This window comes from Erythrolamprus reginae, chromosome 1 (genome assembly GCF_031021105.1).
Source record: "Erythrolamprus reginae isolate rEryReg1 chromosome 1, rEryReg1.hap1, whole genome shotgun sequence".
Lineage (NCBI taxonomy): Eukaryota > Metazoa > Chordata > Lepidosauria > Squamata > Dipsadidae > Erythrolamprus > Erythrolamprus reginae.
The window spans coordinates 366,882,146-366,896,192 of NC_091950.1; the positions used below are offsets into that span (position 1 = coordinate 366,882,146).

Below are 14,047 nucleotides of genomic sequence, written 5' to 3' on the forward strand. Positions count from 1 at the left end.
AGAAATACTGTAAATCTGAAGGTCAGCAGTTAAAATCTCATCCCCAGCTCCAGGTTGACTCAGCCTTCCATCCTTCCGAGGTGGGTAAAATGAGGACCCAGATTGTGGGGGCAATATACTGGCTCTGTTAAAAAATGCTATTGCTAACATGTTGTAAGCCGCCCTGAGTCTAAGGAGAAGGGGGCATAAAAATTGAATAAATAAATAAATAAATAAATAATATTTACTGTCTTTTTGTGTCATTTTGGTTGGTGGTGTGCCCCAGGATTTTGTAAATGTAAAAAGTGTGCCGCGGCTCAAAAAAGGTTGAAAATCACTGTTCTAAGGGAACTATGCAAGTGTATATAAGGATCTTTTTTATGTCTGTTCAGCACTGTGGAAAAGAGTTCAAGACCAGGTAATTCAGAATGTGCCATATGCTTTCTATTCTATATGTTAATAGCAAGAACATTAAGCTCACATATCTATTGATACGGGGAATTTAACACATAGTAGAAAACTAGGTTTTGCTATTTCCATGCTAATGAAAAGCAGAAATATGTTTAGAAAAAGCAGCTCCCAGTTTCATTTGATTCAACGGATGTATTTTTGTGACAAAACATTTCATGGCTAGAAATGTTTGAATAGTCTATACATAGGAAGTATTTAATGTTAGCCCTTACCCCTCTCGAAGGAGTGTCGGAGAGAAGTGAGTTCTAACAGAAATATTTAGTCTATGGCACTGATGTCGAACGTATGGCACGCATGCCACAGCTGACACATGGATCCATATCAGAAGGCACGCGAGGCTTTGTTCTATGTCAGCTCAAACGTACCTGCATGCACTGGCCAGCTGATTTTTGGCCTTGGAGAAGGTCGTTTCACCCTCCGGAGGCTGCAGGGAAGTTTCCTGAAACCCCGGAGTGCAAAAAACGGCCCAACAGGCAAAATGTAAGTCCATTTTTCCAAACTTCCAGTTTGTCCATTCGGCCGTTTTCTTTCACCATCCCAGGTTTTCGTGAGGCCTGTGCGCATGCACAGGGGCAGGAGGGTTGTGCGCATGCGCAGGGGCAACATAGGGATGCACATGCATGGGGGGAGGCAATGGGTGTGGGCACATGAGTGGCCATTAGCATGCATACCCATACCCTTTTGGCATGCAAACCAAAACAGGTTCACCATCACTGGTCTATGGCATGTTTTCAGATAATCATAGATAGACAGGTGGCCACAGATCAATTTATTTTTTCTTTGAGTGACGGAAAATGAGCCTGAGCACTCCACTATTAAAGTTATTTGGTCCTATAGTTGGGGTGGGCCTCAAAAATTTCAGCAAGGGGTTCTTTGCCCGATTGCTAGGTGGGCATGGTCTAGTCGGTTTCCTGCACCACGACAGAGGGTGTTTTTTGCCCTCCCCAGGCTCTGAAGGCTTTCTTTGAGCCTCCGGGAGAGCGAAAAGGGCTCCTGAGGCCAGGGCCGCCGACAGGCCAGTATTACTGCTACTGGCGTCAGGGGCCCGGCCAAATTGAAAAATTGGGGGGCATTTAATACATAATTGGTATGTCACAAAATAAAGTAGTTTTTAAATGGCGGGAGGGGCAGACACTTAGGATGTATGGGGCCCCAAAATTCCTGATGGCGGCCCTGCCTGAGGCCGTCTGGAGGCTGGAAACAGGCCTGTTTCCAGCTTTCCCAAACTTCAAATAGGTTCATTTTTCATCCTCCCCGAGCCCCTACATGTACCCTGCACTTACCTACATCCAAAACAGCCCACATGGGGACTCCTGGGAGGGGTGGGCGGAACCAGCCAGGAAAGAGATTTGGGAGTTCTCCGAACTGCACAGAATCTTAGCGAACTCCCAGCAGCCCACCCCTGCCCATAGCCCACTGGACAGATTCACTCATTATTCTGCTACCAAAAAAAGCTTTCCTCACGAGCTGCTGTCTAAATGAATACTGTAATTTTGTGTGAGGTCTTTAGGGGAAAACAGGTACCACCCCTGAGCAAGGGTTAGGGAACAAAGATGGAGAAAAGAAAAATATCACTGTCTCCTTTAAAGGCTGCTGAAGGCATTCCCCTCTACTATGAGATCAAACTTTTCTCCCTCGTCATTGCTCAGTTGTTTCCTTATATCTCAAATCTTGGTCCAAGGGTGCCTTTGGGACCAAATTAAGGCGAGAAGAAAGAAAAGTCCCTCTTTTCTAGATGTCAGAGCTAAGACTGAATTGTAAGGGACTGCCTCCAAAGAATGCAGAAGACCTAGCCCTGCAGAAACTAGAACTTAATTAGAAAAGAAATGACTGGAAGAGGTGGGTTTTACTATCAGCTCCATCTGTAATTATTAAGAATAACCTCCAGCCATCCTACTGATAAACTTGAGTCTTCTGCCAATAAAGGACAATGATGTAAGAGTTTTGTGCAAGAATTTAAATTTTTTAAAAATGGAACTATTGACCAACGAGAACAAATTACCCCATTTAAGGAATGAAACTAGAAAATTCAAAGCTAAATATTTTAGAAAATTGAAGTCTAAGAGAACTGGCTGTCCACAAAACTAAGCAATATTATATGATCACATTGGTCAGTTTATGACTTCAAAGTAAACATGGAACAAAAGAGTTGGGAAAAATGGACTTCCAGTTTTCCCATTGTGCTGTTTTTCGTGCTCTGTAGGCTTCAGGGAAGCTTCCTAAAGCCCTGAAATGCGAAAAATGGGGAAAAGGGCTAACCGGAAATCTGTTTTTCAAAACCTACGGTTTGCCCGTTGGGCCATTTTTTTCACCGTCCCAGAGTTCAGTGAGGCCTGTACGCATGCGTAGGGGCTGGATGGGTTGTGCGCATGCGTAGGGGGAAGTGCAGAGGTATACGCATGCGTGGGGAGAAGGAATGGGTGTGGGCACATGCACGCATATTAGCATCCAACCAGCATGATCAATGATAAGAGATAATGAAAAGTGGTTTTTCGGATACCTTTCCTTGTTCTTACAGCTACCCTACAGCAACACTTAGGTTCAAATCTCTAAGTTGTGTTTAATTATATTTACTAGTATCACCTCTGTTCAGAATCAATTGAATGACTGAACATTTATTCCATTTGATTTAATACTTACAGAAATGTTGTATGCTGGTTCTAGAGTCACCGGTACTGACATCTTTCCTTGAAGATTTAATTTGGTTAAGTAAAATATCTTTTCTCCTAAAATTCTTTCTCTTTTTACACGACGTATACTGTACAGTCTAAAGCGTACTGCATAATTCCCAATCATCTCAGACTCAATATGATTAAATTTAAATGTCTCGGTAAAGACAGGGCAAGGACCACGCTGGATGCTGGTTTTTGCCCTCTGTTTCTTGATGGGAAGGAGAACTAGGTGCACTTGCCACAGACTTCCACTTGTCTTGCTATAATTTGGAATGTCTGTGACAGCTGTGACTGTTATCAGAAGCTTCTGTTCCTGTGAATCATAGTCGAAAGTCACATCCAAAGTACCATATTTAGCTTCTGGTTCTGGATCAAAAGATTTAGGGAGCTGTGATGATGATCCTTGAACTGACAGATTCTAAGTGAGTGAGACAGAAAAAAAAGTAGGTTTACAGTCATGCACAGGTATTCAAATATTTATATTGCTACTGATATATATATGAATAAAAGTAATTTATCATTATTTCCATGTTTTCCCCAAAATAAGACGCGTCTTATATTTTTTTTGAACCTGCTTGGCCTTATTGCCTTGCACAGAAGTTTTTGTTTATTTCACATATAGAGCAATCGAACAATTTATTAAGGACAATCCACGCACAGCAACAGAAATATACTTTTGTAGATTGCAAAAAAAGTAAAATGAGACATGGGAAAAAGAATATCTAAAGTCTTATTGCATCTTAAAACAGAGAGAAAAGTTTAAAGTTTTATAGATAATGTGTTTAAACCAAAAAGATGTATAAATAGGTCATTTATTCTTTAAATACTGCTTACTAGAAATGTGAAAAAACATTTTGAGATTGAAATGTTCCACTCCCCAAATATCCAAACTGTCCCATTATCAGAATGGCTCATTCTGATCATATTAGAATAGGTCTGATTCAGAATAAATTGCTCTCACTCAATACAGTGCATTTTAAGAAGTTTGATAGAATCGAAATTCACACAAACACACACCGGTCCAACCTCAAAACTGGATTGACCTTTCCAAAGACAGAATAGAACATTTCAGGTTGTAACACAATAACGACATCTCTGCTAATATATCTACATATATATATTATTTCACTTCCTATTTTAACATGACCTTTGATTTGTGGTGTACTTTCTAAGTTGCTTAACTGTTGCAGAACAGAAACTCCATACCATATGTTTGATCCTAATAAAGGTATGTATTAGGGGATGCAATTTTCTAAATTTCTAAATGCAATACAGTGGAACCCCGACATAAGAGCTGCTCTACTTAAGAGCAACTCGAGATAAGAGCTGGGAGGGGAGAGATATTTTTGTTCTACTTACAAGCCCAAATTCGAGATACAAGCGCCAAGGAGCTGTCTCCTGAAGCCAAATGCTAACTTCCGCGTTCGGCTTCAGGAGACAGTTGCGAAGTGGCGCGCGTGTTTTAAAAGGTTGCAGCCGGCCTGGGGGGCTCCAGGGGGTGCTTGCAGCTTTCTTTCTTGCTCTTTTTCTTTCTCTCTTTTACCTTCCCTTCCTCTATTTCTTCTTTTCTTTCTCCTTCCCACCTTCTTCCCTCCCTCCCTCCCTTCACTCATTCCTCTCTTACTCTCCCCTTTCATAAGTTTCCTTGCTTCCTTCCTCTGTTCCTGTCCCTTCCCCCTTTCTTTCTTTCTTTCTTTCTTTCTTTCTTTCTTTCTTGCTCTTTTTCTTTCTCTCTTTTACCTTCCCTTCCTCTATTTCTTCTTTTCTTTCTCCTTCCCACCTTCTTCCCTCCCTCCCTCCCTCCCTTCACTCATTCCTCTTACTCTCCCCTTTCATAAGTTTCCTTGCTTCCTTCCTCTGTTCCTGTCCCTTCCCTCTTTCCTTCCTTCCTTCCCACCCTCCGTCCATTCATTCACCCATTCCTCTCTTGATCGCTTAAAGCCGGTCCCTGGTGCAAAAAGGGTTGGGGACCTCTGTCCTACAGGATTGGGTGGCAGAGAAGTTGAACATATGTAAATTTAAAAGTTTAAGAAAGTTTACAAGTTAAGTGAAAGAAACTTCATTATTCATTTATATGTACATGTACATTTCTTCATTAAAAACATGTCTTTCTGCATAATTTAGACTAACTTTGTGAGTTTTTTGAGGGCTGGAACCAATTAAAATTATTTACATTAATTCCTATGGGGAAAAGTCATTCGAGATAAGAGCTGCTCGACTTAAGAGCCCAGGTCCGGAACGAATTAAACTCGTATCTCGAGGTATCACTGTATAGCATTTTTATTTTGTATTTTAAAGTTAGAATGAAAGCCTCTTGATTTTTGGTTAACTTGTCGAATTTGGATTATCATTATTTTTGAAATTAATTAATATTGTAATTTTTGTGTTGACATAAACCCTTATCTAATAGTTCTAGTTGCTGGAAGACAGGAAGATCCTTCTAGTTACTATGAGAGCTGCTATATGACATATTCATGCAGCTATTTCACTGTCAGAAACAGGCATGCTGATTCGCAAAGCAGTTTTGAAAAAAAAATTCCCATGAAAATTCATTGACGCAAAACATCTTCTCAAAGCTCTGCCCAGGCCTGATGATTACTATGTTTTATAATCCATGGTTAGAGCAATCAATGTATTCTGATTCTGAATTACAATATTCCCCTACTATAGATTATGAATTTTTCTCTCATGGAGCTACACTGTTATCAACATTTCACATAAGTGCAGTATTTGTGCTGAATTGTAGCTTTTCATTAAAATGCAATAAGGAATAACAAAACACACTGTTCACAATAAAATTATATTGATTGCAATAACAACAAAATAAATATAAAACAGAAAACTGCATGGCAAGCTTTGGTCAAATTGGTTATTACATAGAAGCAAGGACCACAAAAGTAGAGCATTAAAAGAAAAATTAGATAAGATGATATTCACAATATAACTTTTATGTGAATAGCTTTTAAAAGTTAAATGTTGTGTTAATCTGAATTATGTGTCTGTGCAGGTGGGTTTAAATCATGATTTTGCTTACATAAACAAAAGTGACAGATTTTGTGTAATGTAATGCCATTCTGATATAAATGTTGTATCCTACAAATGCCTCTGGATATTTGTATGAATGACAACGTGCCCAAATTTCCTTAATTTCTTGAGTCTCTTTTACAAAATATGCATTTAGAGGAAGAAAAGGAAAATAGGCCTAATTTTAAATGAAACATTGTGAAGTTCAAGAATATGTATGTATGTACAGTATGTATGTATTATAATTTTTTCTGCTTCTCTTGAGGCTGAACTCCAAATCTCAGCCTATTAAGTAAAAGTAAAAGATAATGTTTTATCTACTTCAGCTTGATTTCTGGTGTTTTTGTGGACATACCTACATAATTTTTGAGGCAACAACAGGGAGGTAGTTTGCCGCTGCCTTCTCACAAGATATTTTATAATTTCCAGTCTAGCCTATAACCCTGGATTTTCAGGTCTCTCTTATTCAAGTCTTAACCAAGCCAGAGAATAGCTCAAGTCAGCTGATGTGGTATCCTACTGGGTTGCATATTATGCAAGAGGACAAAAGTGAGTAAAAGTTTGGTGGTCAGGGGCAACAGTTAACACTGGTAAAGAAGACAGGGGTCCAAATATCATATAGTCAACAAGGTTTTGTTATATTATTTTTTGCTGCAAATTATTCCAAAATAGCAAGAAATTGCACCATGAAAAAAGGTAGATCAGCTGGGGAGCATAAAGTAGGGAAATGTAACTCTTACCTCAGGAACTCTACTTATCCAATGGTGTATTCTTCCAGGGCCTACACCCTAATACTTTAATATAAAGACTCTAAGGCCTTGATGGCGAACCTATGGCACACGTGTCCCAAGTGGCACTCAGAACCATATCTGAGGACATGCAAGGTGTTGCCCTATGTCAGCTCCAGTGTGCATGTGTGCACTGGAAAGCTGATTTTCTGCTTTCTAGAGGGTGAGAGGAGGCTGTTTTTGCCTCCCTAGGCTTCAGGAAATTCCCCAAAGCCTCTGGATGGCAGAAAATGGACCCAACAAGTTTATTGGAAGTTCAGAAACACAATCCTGGTAGTCCCGTTGGGCCCTTTTTCGCCCTCCCTGGGCTTCAGGAAAGTCTTTGGAGCCTGTGGATGGTGAAAAACAGCCCAGCAGGCTTACCGGAAGTCGGGAGGTTCCAGTGAGGCCTGCGCGCATGTGCGAGGGGCAGTGTGTGTGTGTGGAAGAATACACCATTGGATAAGTAGAGTTCCTGAGGTAAGAGTTACATTTCCCTACTTTATGCTCCCCAGCTGGTCTACCTTTTTTCATGGTGCAATTTCTTGCTATTTTGGAATAATTTGTAGCAAAAAATAATTTTTGCACACATGAGTGGGAGGAGGGCATTGCATTATGGGTGTGGGTATACACAGGCGTGTGATAGTGTGCGCCTGTGACCTTTTGACACTCAAGCAAAAAAAAAGATTCGCCATCATTTCTCTAAAGCTTTACTATGCACTATAAGCATTGCTCTTACACTGCCTTACTTTTCTAAATAAAAAAGACCTTTGGGCATCTCTGTTAACCTGAGAGAAAGGTTTTAATGAGGATTTTTAAAATTGTTTCTCAGAAAGCACATATGTAGGTGAATCAATGGATACCTGTCAATACATAATAGAAAAGAGATTCAAAAATTCATGCTTTATTTTTTGCTAAACAGTTTTGGGAACTTTTTTTTTTTTTACCTCTGGGCTAAGGACAGCCGTACTATCACTAGGCACATCTTCTTCATATCCTTTGTTATGAAAACTTTCTATTTCATGCCCGTTACTTCCTTCACTTGGGCATTTATAAGAACACCTTGGGCTGTTGCTGCACTGAGAGAATTCACATTTGCTCTCACCAACTTCGGAAGGTGTGCAGGAGAGGTGCGGAGAGCCACTATCATCCATGTATGGTGGAGGCTGCAATTCATCAAGAGGAGGTGTTTGTCTCATTCTTTGAATACAGTCTGCTGTGAAGAAATGACAGCACAGACTTTCATTTTGTAAGTAATATGATTAGAGGGTAGGCATAGGATTTGTTTAGCTACCAGGGGTAGGCAAACTTGGCACTTCTATGGCTTGTGAACATCAACTCCCAGAATTCCTGAGTCAATCATGCTAGCCTACCCCTAAGGTAGACCATATTCAAAGTGAATACGCATTGAAACGCATTGAATTTATTCCATGAAACCTGCTAAAGTCTGACAGATCCACATAAGTGTTTGTTTGCCCAATCTTCCAAAATAGTCCACCTTTGCTAATTTTCACTGCTGCTAATAGTTTTGTTCAACTATATTTGACCTTGTATATGAAATAGAAACCATTATTACGTTCTGATATATTTTAGTTTTGCCTTGAATAATAATATGAATAATGCTTCATTGACCAAAGTATACTAAGTATTTTTACCTTTGTGTTACACTTGCCAAAAACCATAACCAAATTATCATAAATGATTTCGTTTATGCTATTAATTAATTACTGAAATGGATCAACTGAAACATTTTATCCAATTTAAATCATAACTGCATAATAAGATACTTTAAAATTTATACTCATTCAATTGACATTCCACCTATCTCTATTTCAATAAAAGGTGCATCTTTTAAAAGAAATTGCTTAATATATTACACACAAACATGCATATCTAAAAACAAGCATATAATTTTTTGCAAAATCGATTTATCATATGCACATTAAAAAGATATAGTTAATTCTTCAATTTAACATTAAACTAAACTCAAATAATCTTTCAGTAATTTATAGTTTGCAAATCAGTATTGCATATCATAATATACAGTAGTTTAAAGCAGGCGAGACAGAAGGTATTCTAAGAAGAAATAATCAAGCAGATCTACATGGAGAAATCCATTTAAGAATGCAGAACATTATATATAAAATGTTTTTAGCTGAAATTTTAAAATTAAGGGAGACTAGGATGGTACCATTTCGGCCAGTCTCCCTAATTTTAAAATTCCAGCTAAAAACATTTGATACATACAGAATATAGTTGTCGGCTATGAATAAATTAACTGCCTTGAAATGGTCCTGGGTTGGGCCTAGAGGCAAAAAGGAGCTGTGACGTTCCTTCAATATACCATGGTGATCCGACATTAAAAAAACATATACAGTGATACCTCGTCTTACAAACGCCTCGTCATACAAACTTTTCGAGATACAAAACCCGGGGTTTAAGATTTTTTTGCCTCTTCTTACAAACTATTTTCACCTTACAAACCCACTGCCGCCGCTGGGATGCCCCGCCTCCGGACTTCCATTGCCAGTGAAGCACCCATTTTTGTGCTGCTGGGATTCCCCTGAGGCTCCCCTCCATGGGAAACCCCATCTCCAGACTTCCGTGTTTTTGTGATGCTGCAGAGGAATCCCAGCAGGGGAATCCAAGCAGCGCAAAAACGGGCGCTTCACTGGCAACGGAAGTCCGGAGGTGGGGTTTCCCAGCGAGGGGAGCCTCAGTGAAATTGCAGCATCACAAAAACACAGAGGTCTGGAGGTGGGGTTTTGAAGACTTCGGTGTTTTTGTGATGCTGCGATTTCACTGATGCTCCCTTCGCTGGGAAACCCCACCTCCGGACTTCTATTGCCAGCGAAGCGCTCGTTTTTACGATGCTGGGATTCCCCTACTGGGATTCCACTACAGCATTGCAAAAACACAGAAGTCTGGAGGTGGGATTTCCCATGGATGGGAGCCTCATGGGAATCCCAGCAGTGCAAAAACGGGCGCTTCGGCTGGCAAAAAGGGGTGAATTTTGGGCTTGCACGAATTAATCACTTTTCCATTTATTCCTATGGGAAGCATTGTTTCGTCTTACAAACTTTTCACCTTAAGAACCTCGTCCCAGAACCAATTCATTTTGTAAGACAAGGTATCACTGTATATATATATATATATATATATATATATATATATATATATATATATATATATATATATATATATATATATATATATATATATTGTAAATAATGAAAGTTTAATGAGGTTTATTTTTTGAAAATGTTTTTACTGTCCACAATAACTGACTAACTCCTGGTGCTGGCCCAGCCCAACACTAGGCTTATTCACTTGATGTGAGTAGCCAATGAAATAAATTGAAGTACAAGAACCAAAACCCAGTTTTGATTCTGTACAAAAGAACAGATGTATTAGAGTAGGTGACACAAAGCAAGTGTGCAGCTTTGCACTTTTGCAGCATACTTATACAATTCTAGGCACAGAAGATATACAGCTTTGATTATTATAGGTCAGTGATGGCGAACCTATGGCACAGGTGCCACAGGTGGCATGCAGAGGCACATCTGCTGGCAAGCAAGCCATTGCCCTAGCTCAGCTCCAATGTGGATGTGTGTGATGATCAGCTGATTTTTGGCTTGCACAGAGGCTCTGGGAAGGTGTTTTTGGCTTTCAGAGAGCTTCCAGGGGGGATGGGGGAGGGCATTTTTACCCTCCCCCATCTCCAGGAAAGCTTTTGAAGCCTGGAGAGGGCAAAACACAAGCCTACTGGGCCCACCAGAATTTGGGAAACAGGCCGTTTCCGGCCTCCAGAGCCCCTCCGGGGATGGGAGAAGCTGTTTTCGCCTTGAATTATGACTGTGGGTACTTGTGCAGGCGTGATAGCGCATGGACACACTCTTTTGGCACCCAAGGATAAAAAGGTTTACCATCACTGTTATAGGTTAATGCAAATAGGCAAATCACTGCTTTACATCAGTTGGCAGATAATACAAGTATCTTTTTATTATCTAAATTCTTTATCTCTGGGTGTGATCTTTACTGTTTGTTTACTAACAATGAACTTTGATGACCGTGGCACTTTCCAGTTTTTTCTGCCTATTTGACTCAAGTTCTTGCAGTTTTAACTGTCATTTTAAAAGAGGATTAATTTTTTAAAAAATGACTCCAAGTTACTCCATCATTGGCACTTCAGAAAAATTAGCCCTTTTTAAAATTTTCTTGAGGTAATACTCCAGATAAAAGTTCATTCTCTGGAGGAAAAAAAGAGTTGGAGAAACTATTAGTGCTACTAGACAATTTCAATGGTTTGCAAACAAGTGTTTATTTGTTTTATTAATCAAATTTGTACAGCTTCCCATTTCACCAAAAGTGACTCTGGATGAGCACAACTATCAGATAAAAACATACATATAAAAACAGCAGATATAAAAATGTACAAAACTATATTAAAATAAATAGTATAGAAAACAAATATTTTTCCCTGCAGGAGAAAAATAATGATCTGTTATTATTAGCATTAATGTTTAAACTATAATCTCCATCCATCCTGTCCTCTCAATTTAAAAATGTTCAGTTGTTCAGTTTTTCTTTAATTTTGTCTTCCATATTAGCTCCTTCCAAAAACAGAACATTAATATCAGTCATTTTGTATGCTTCACAGTGTCCCAAAGGTCTCTACCATCTATTCCTATCTTTGTTCTAATATTCAGTTTTTGCAAAACCAATTTTTTGTTTCATTACCATCTGTAAACTGTTTCCTCATTTTTGTAAGTCAAAACTTTTAGCTAAAGAATAGATATACCAAATCCCATTTTGCATATTAACTTGGGGCTTTTTTTCTTATTCTTTAAATTAGTACATGAAGACATACATGTTGTTCTGTCGGGCTCTCTGGTAGAATCCTCCCAAAAATTCACAGGTACAAATTTCAGACACACACACGTTTGAAAATTCAAAACAATGTTCTTTATAATGAAAATTCACTTAAACCAAGCCCTCTTTTGGTATAGCGAAGAGCACTCGTCTCCAAACAAAGTGGTAATTTATACAAGTCCCTTATCAATCCTGTGATACTTAGCTTGCAGCTGTGAGGCAATTCAAAGTCCTTCTTTCACAAAGTGAAACACACTTTGCTCTGGTTTAGTTTCAAAGCAGGGAAAAATCAACACACAAAAAGCCAAAGTCAGTAAAGCAGTCATGAAACACAATGATCAGATAATCCTCCACAATGGCCAAACCCACAGGCTGCTATTTATAGCAGCCTCACTAATTACCACAGCCCCACCCAACCACAGGTGGCCTCATTTTCTTTGATAATAATCTCTCAGTTGTTGTTGCCTATGCACTGCTCTCCGCATGCGTGGCTGTATCATTAACGCTTGTTCTGAATCCAAGGAGGAGCTAGATAATTGATCTCCTTCTGAGCTGTCTGCCACACTCTCCTCCTCCCTGTCAGTCATGTCTTCTTGGGCAGAGGAGCCTTCATCATCAGATTCCACGGGGGGGGGGCAAAAAAGGCCTGCAGCATGTGGATGTCTCCCCCACATCCACAGTCCTTGGGGCAGGAGCTGAGCCAGAGCTAACCACAACACATGTTATTTATTATCATCCTGATTCTATCAAATTTCTTTAGCACTGTACAGCTTGATTATTTTTGCAAGTAATGCTTTGTAATCAGGCCTATTTTCATTCTCAGTGGTATACTCTGATACCCCGGCCCTCCCTTTTTCTGCTATTCTTTTTAATGCAGCATTCTTCATGTCTATTTTTAATCTAACCTAAGTTTCAAAAGTTTTAATTCTTCAGGGGCTTCTAGCAAATGTTAAAACAATTTAAATAAAACATAAAATGAAATACATGTTTAAATATTAAACAAAACCCTTTATTCTGAAATATTAAATATCCACAGAGGTTTCTACTATCTACACCAGTGTACTAAGTGCAAATGGAGTTTCCATATTTACATATTTTTGGAGTTCATCTCACCAAATATCTGCTCTGTATCAAGCGTACAGGATATCAGTAACAAATATTTAATGAAGATATGCAACTTTTTACTTTCCCCTTTCTTTTCAAACAAAGAAAAATATACAAGTGAAATTACATAAGTATATCCAATTATCTCACAATAAAAGAGTTATCTCAGGTTCTAGTTCCAAAAGTTTTAAAATTATAAAATCTATTTTCCCAATGAAAATAATAAATATGAAAGACAACTTACAAAGTGAGAAAATCAATATGTGTTGTGAGAAGTGAAAGCAGGTAATATTGTGGTAGTTGTAACTTAACAAGGGTGAGCAAAAATCGTTAAGAATTATCCAGAAATAAATTCCACCTAGGGTCAACATTGGCAAGCTATAATATTACAAGCCACCTTCCACCTCAAACCTGATTTTTAAAATCTACAAAGCTGTCCCAGCTGAAGGTGCTGAAATTTAATAACAAAACACCAAGTGGTTTTATGCAATTTTAATTATTTAACTGTTTAAAAAAAGCAAGATAAATTTTAATATTCAACAAAATCCTTTTAAATGGTGAGAAAAAAATCAAAAAAATCCTGGCTACTGTACATACATTAGTTGTGAATAATTTTACATTTCTTCCTGGAGAAACTCCAGACATGGATAACATATCTTCAGTGAATCAATAAAATACTGTATATATGCAAAGACCTACTTAGAGGAATAAAAGTCAAAATGGGGATAAGTTTAGCTAATTTTTTGTTTGGAAAATCTGCTAAAATGTAAAAAGAATAACAAATACCAGGACAGTTTCTTATTTGTTTAACCAAGGAAATAAAAATTCAGTTCTTTTTTAAAAGTCACCAAAAGCTATAAAATTAGTTATGAAAGGCATGTTCTAATAAGTTCTTACATTACTACTTATCAATTCTATACTATAGAGAAGAAGGAAAAGAGCAATTGGCAGAATAAAAAAAGGAAGAGAGAGAATAAAGGGATGAGGGATGCTTGGAGCTTTCTAAGCTTGGTAATTTTCTTGCAGATGTATCATTACCAAACTAGGTGACATTATCAGTGCTACATATTATCATATTAATAATGAGTTTGGTAATGGAACATCTGTAAGAAAATTATTATCAAGATCAGAGAGCACCAAGGTTCCACAGTTCAATCT

The 14,047-nt window shown here is 38.5% G+C and overlaps 1 protein-coding gene across 4 annotated transcripts in view; it reads right to left on the reverse strand.

Moving 5' to 3' along the window:
- SYT14 (synaptotagmin 14) overlaps positions 1-14,047 on the reverse strand; it is a 105,894-nt gene that overhangs the window by 18,264 nt on the left and 73,583 nt on the right. For 3 of the 4 annotated variants that reach the window (XM_070734491.1, XM_070734490.1, XM_070734493.1), the window contains 2 exons: positions 7,861-8,129; positions 3,091-3,540 (listed from right to left, as the gene is read on the reverse strand). In XM_070734491.1, coding sequence (XP_070590592.1) covers positions 3,091-3,540; positions 7,861-8,129 — 719 coding nt within the window. The remainder of the gene's footprint in view (positions 1-3,090; positions 3,541-7,860; positions 8,130-14,047) is intronic. The other variant, XM_070734492.1, reaches the window with a different exon arrangement.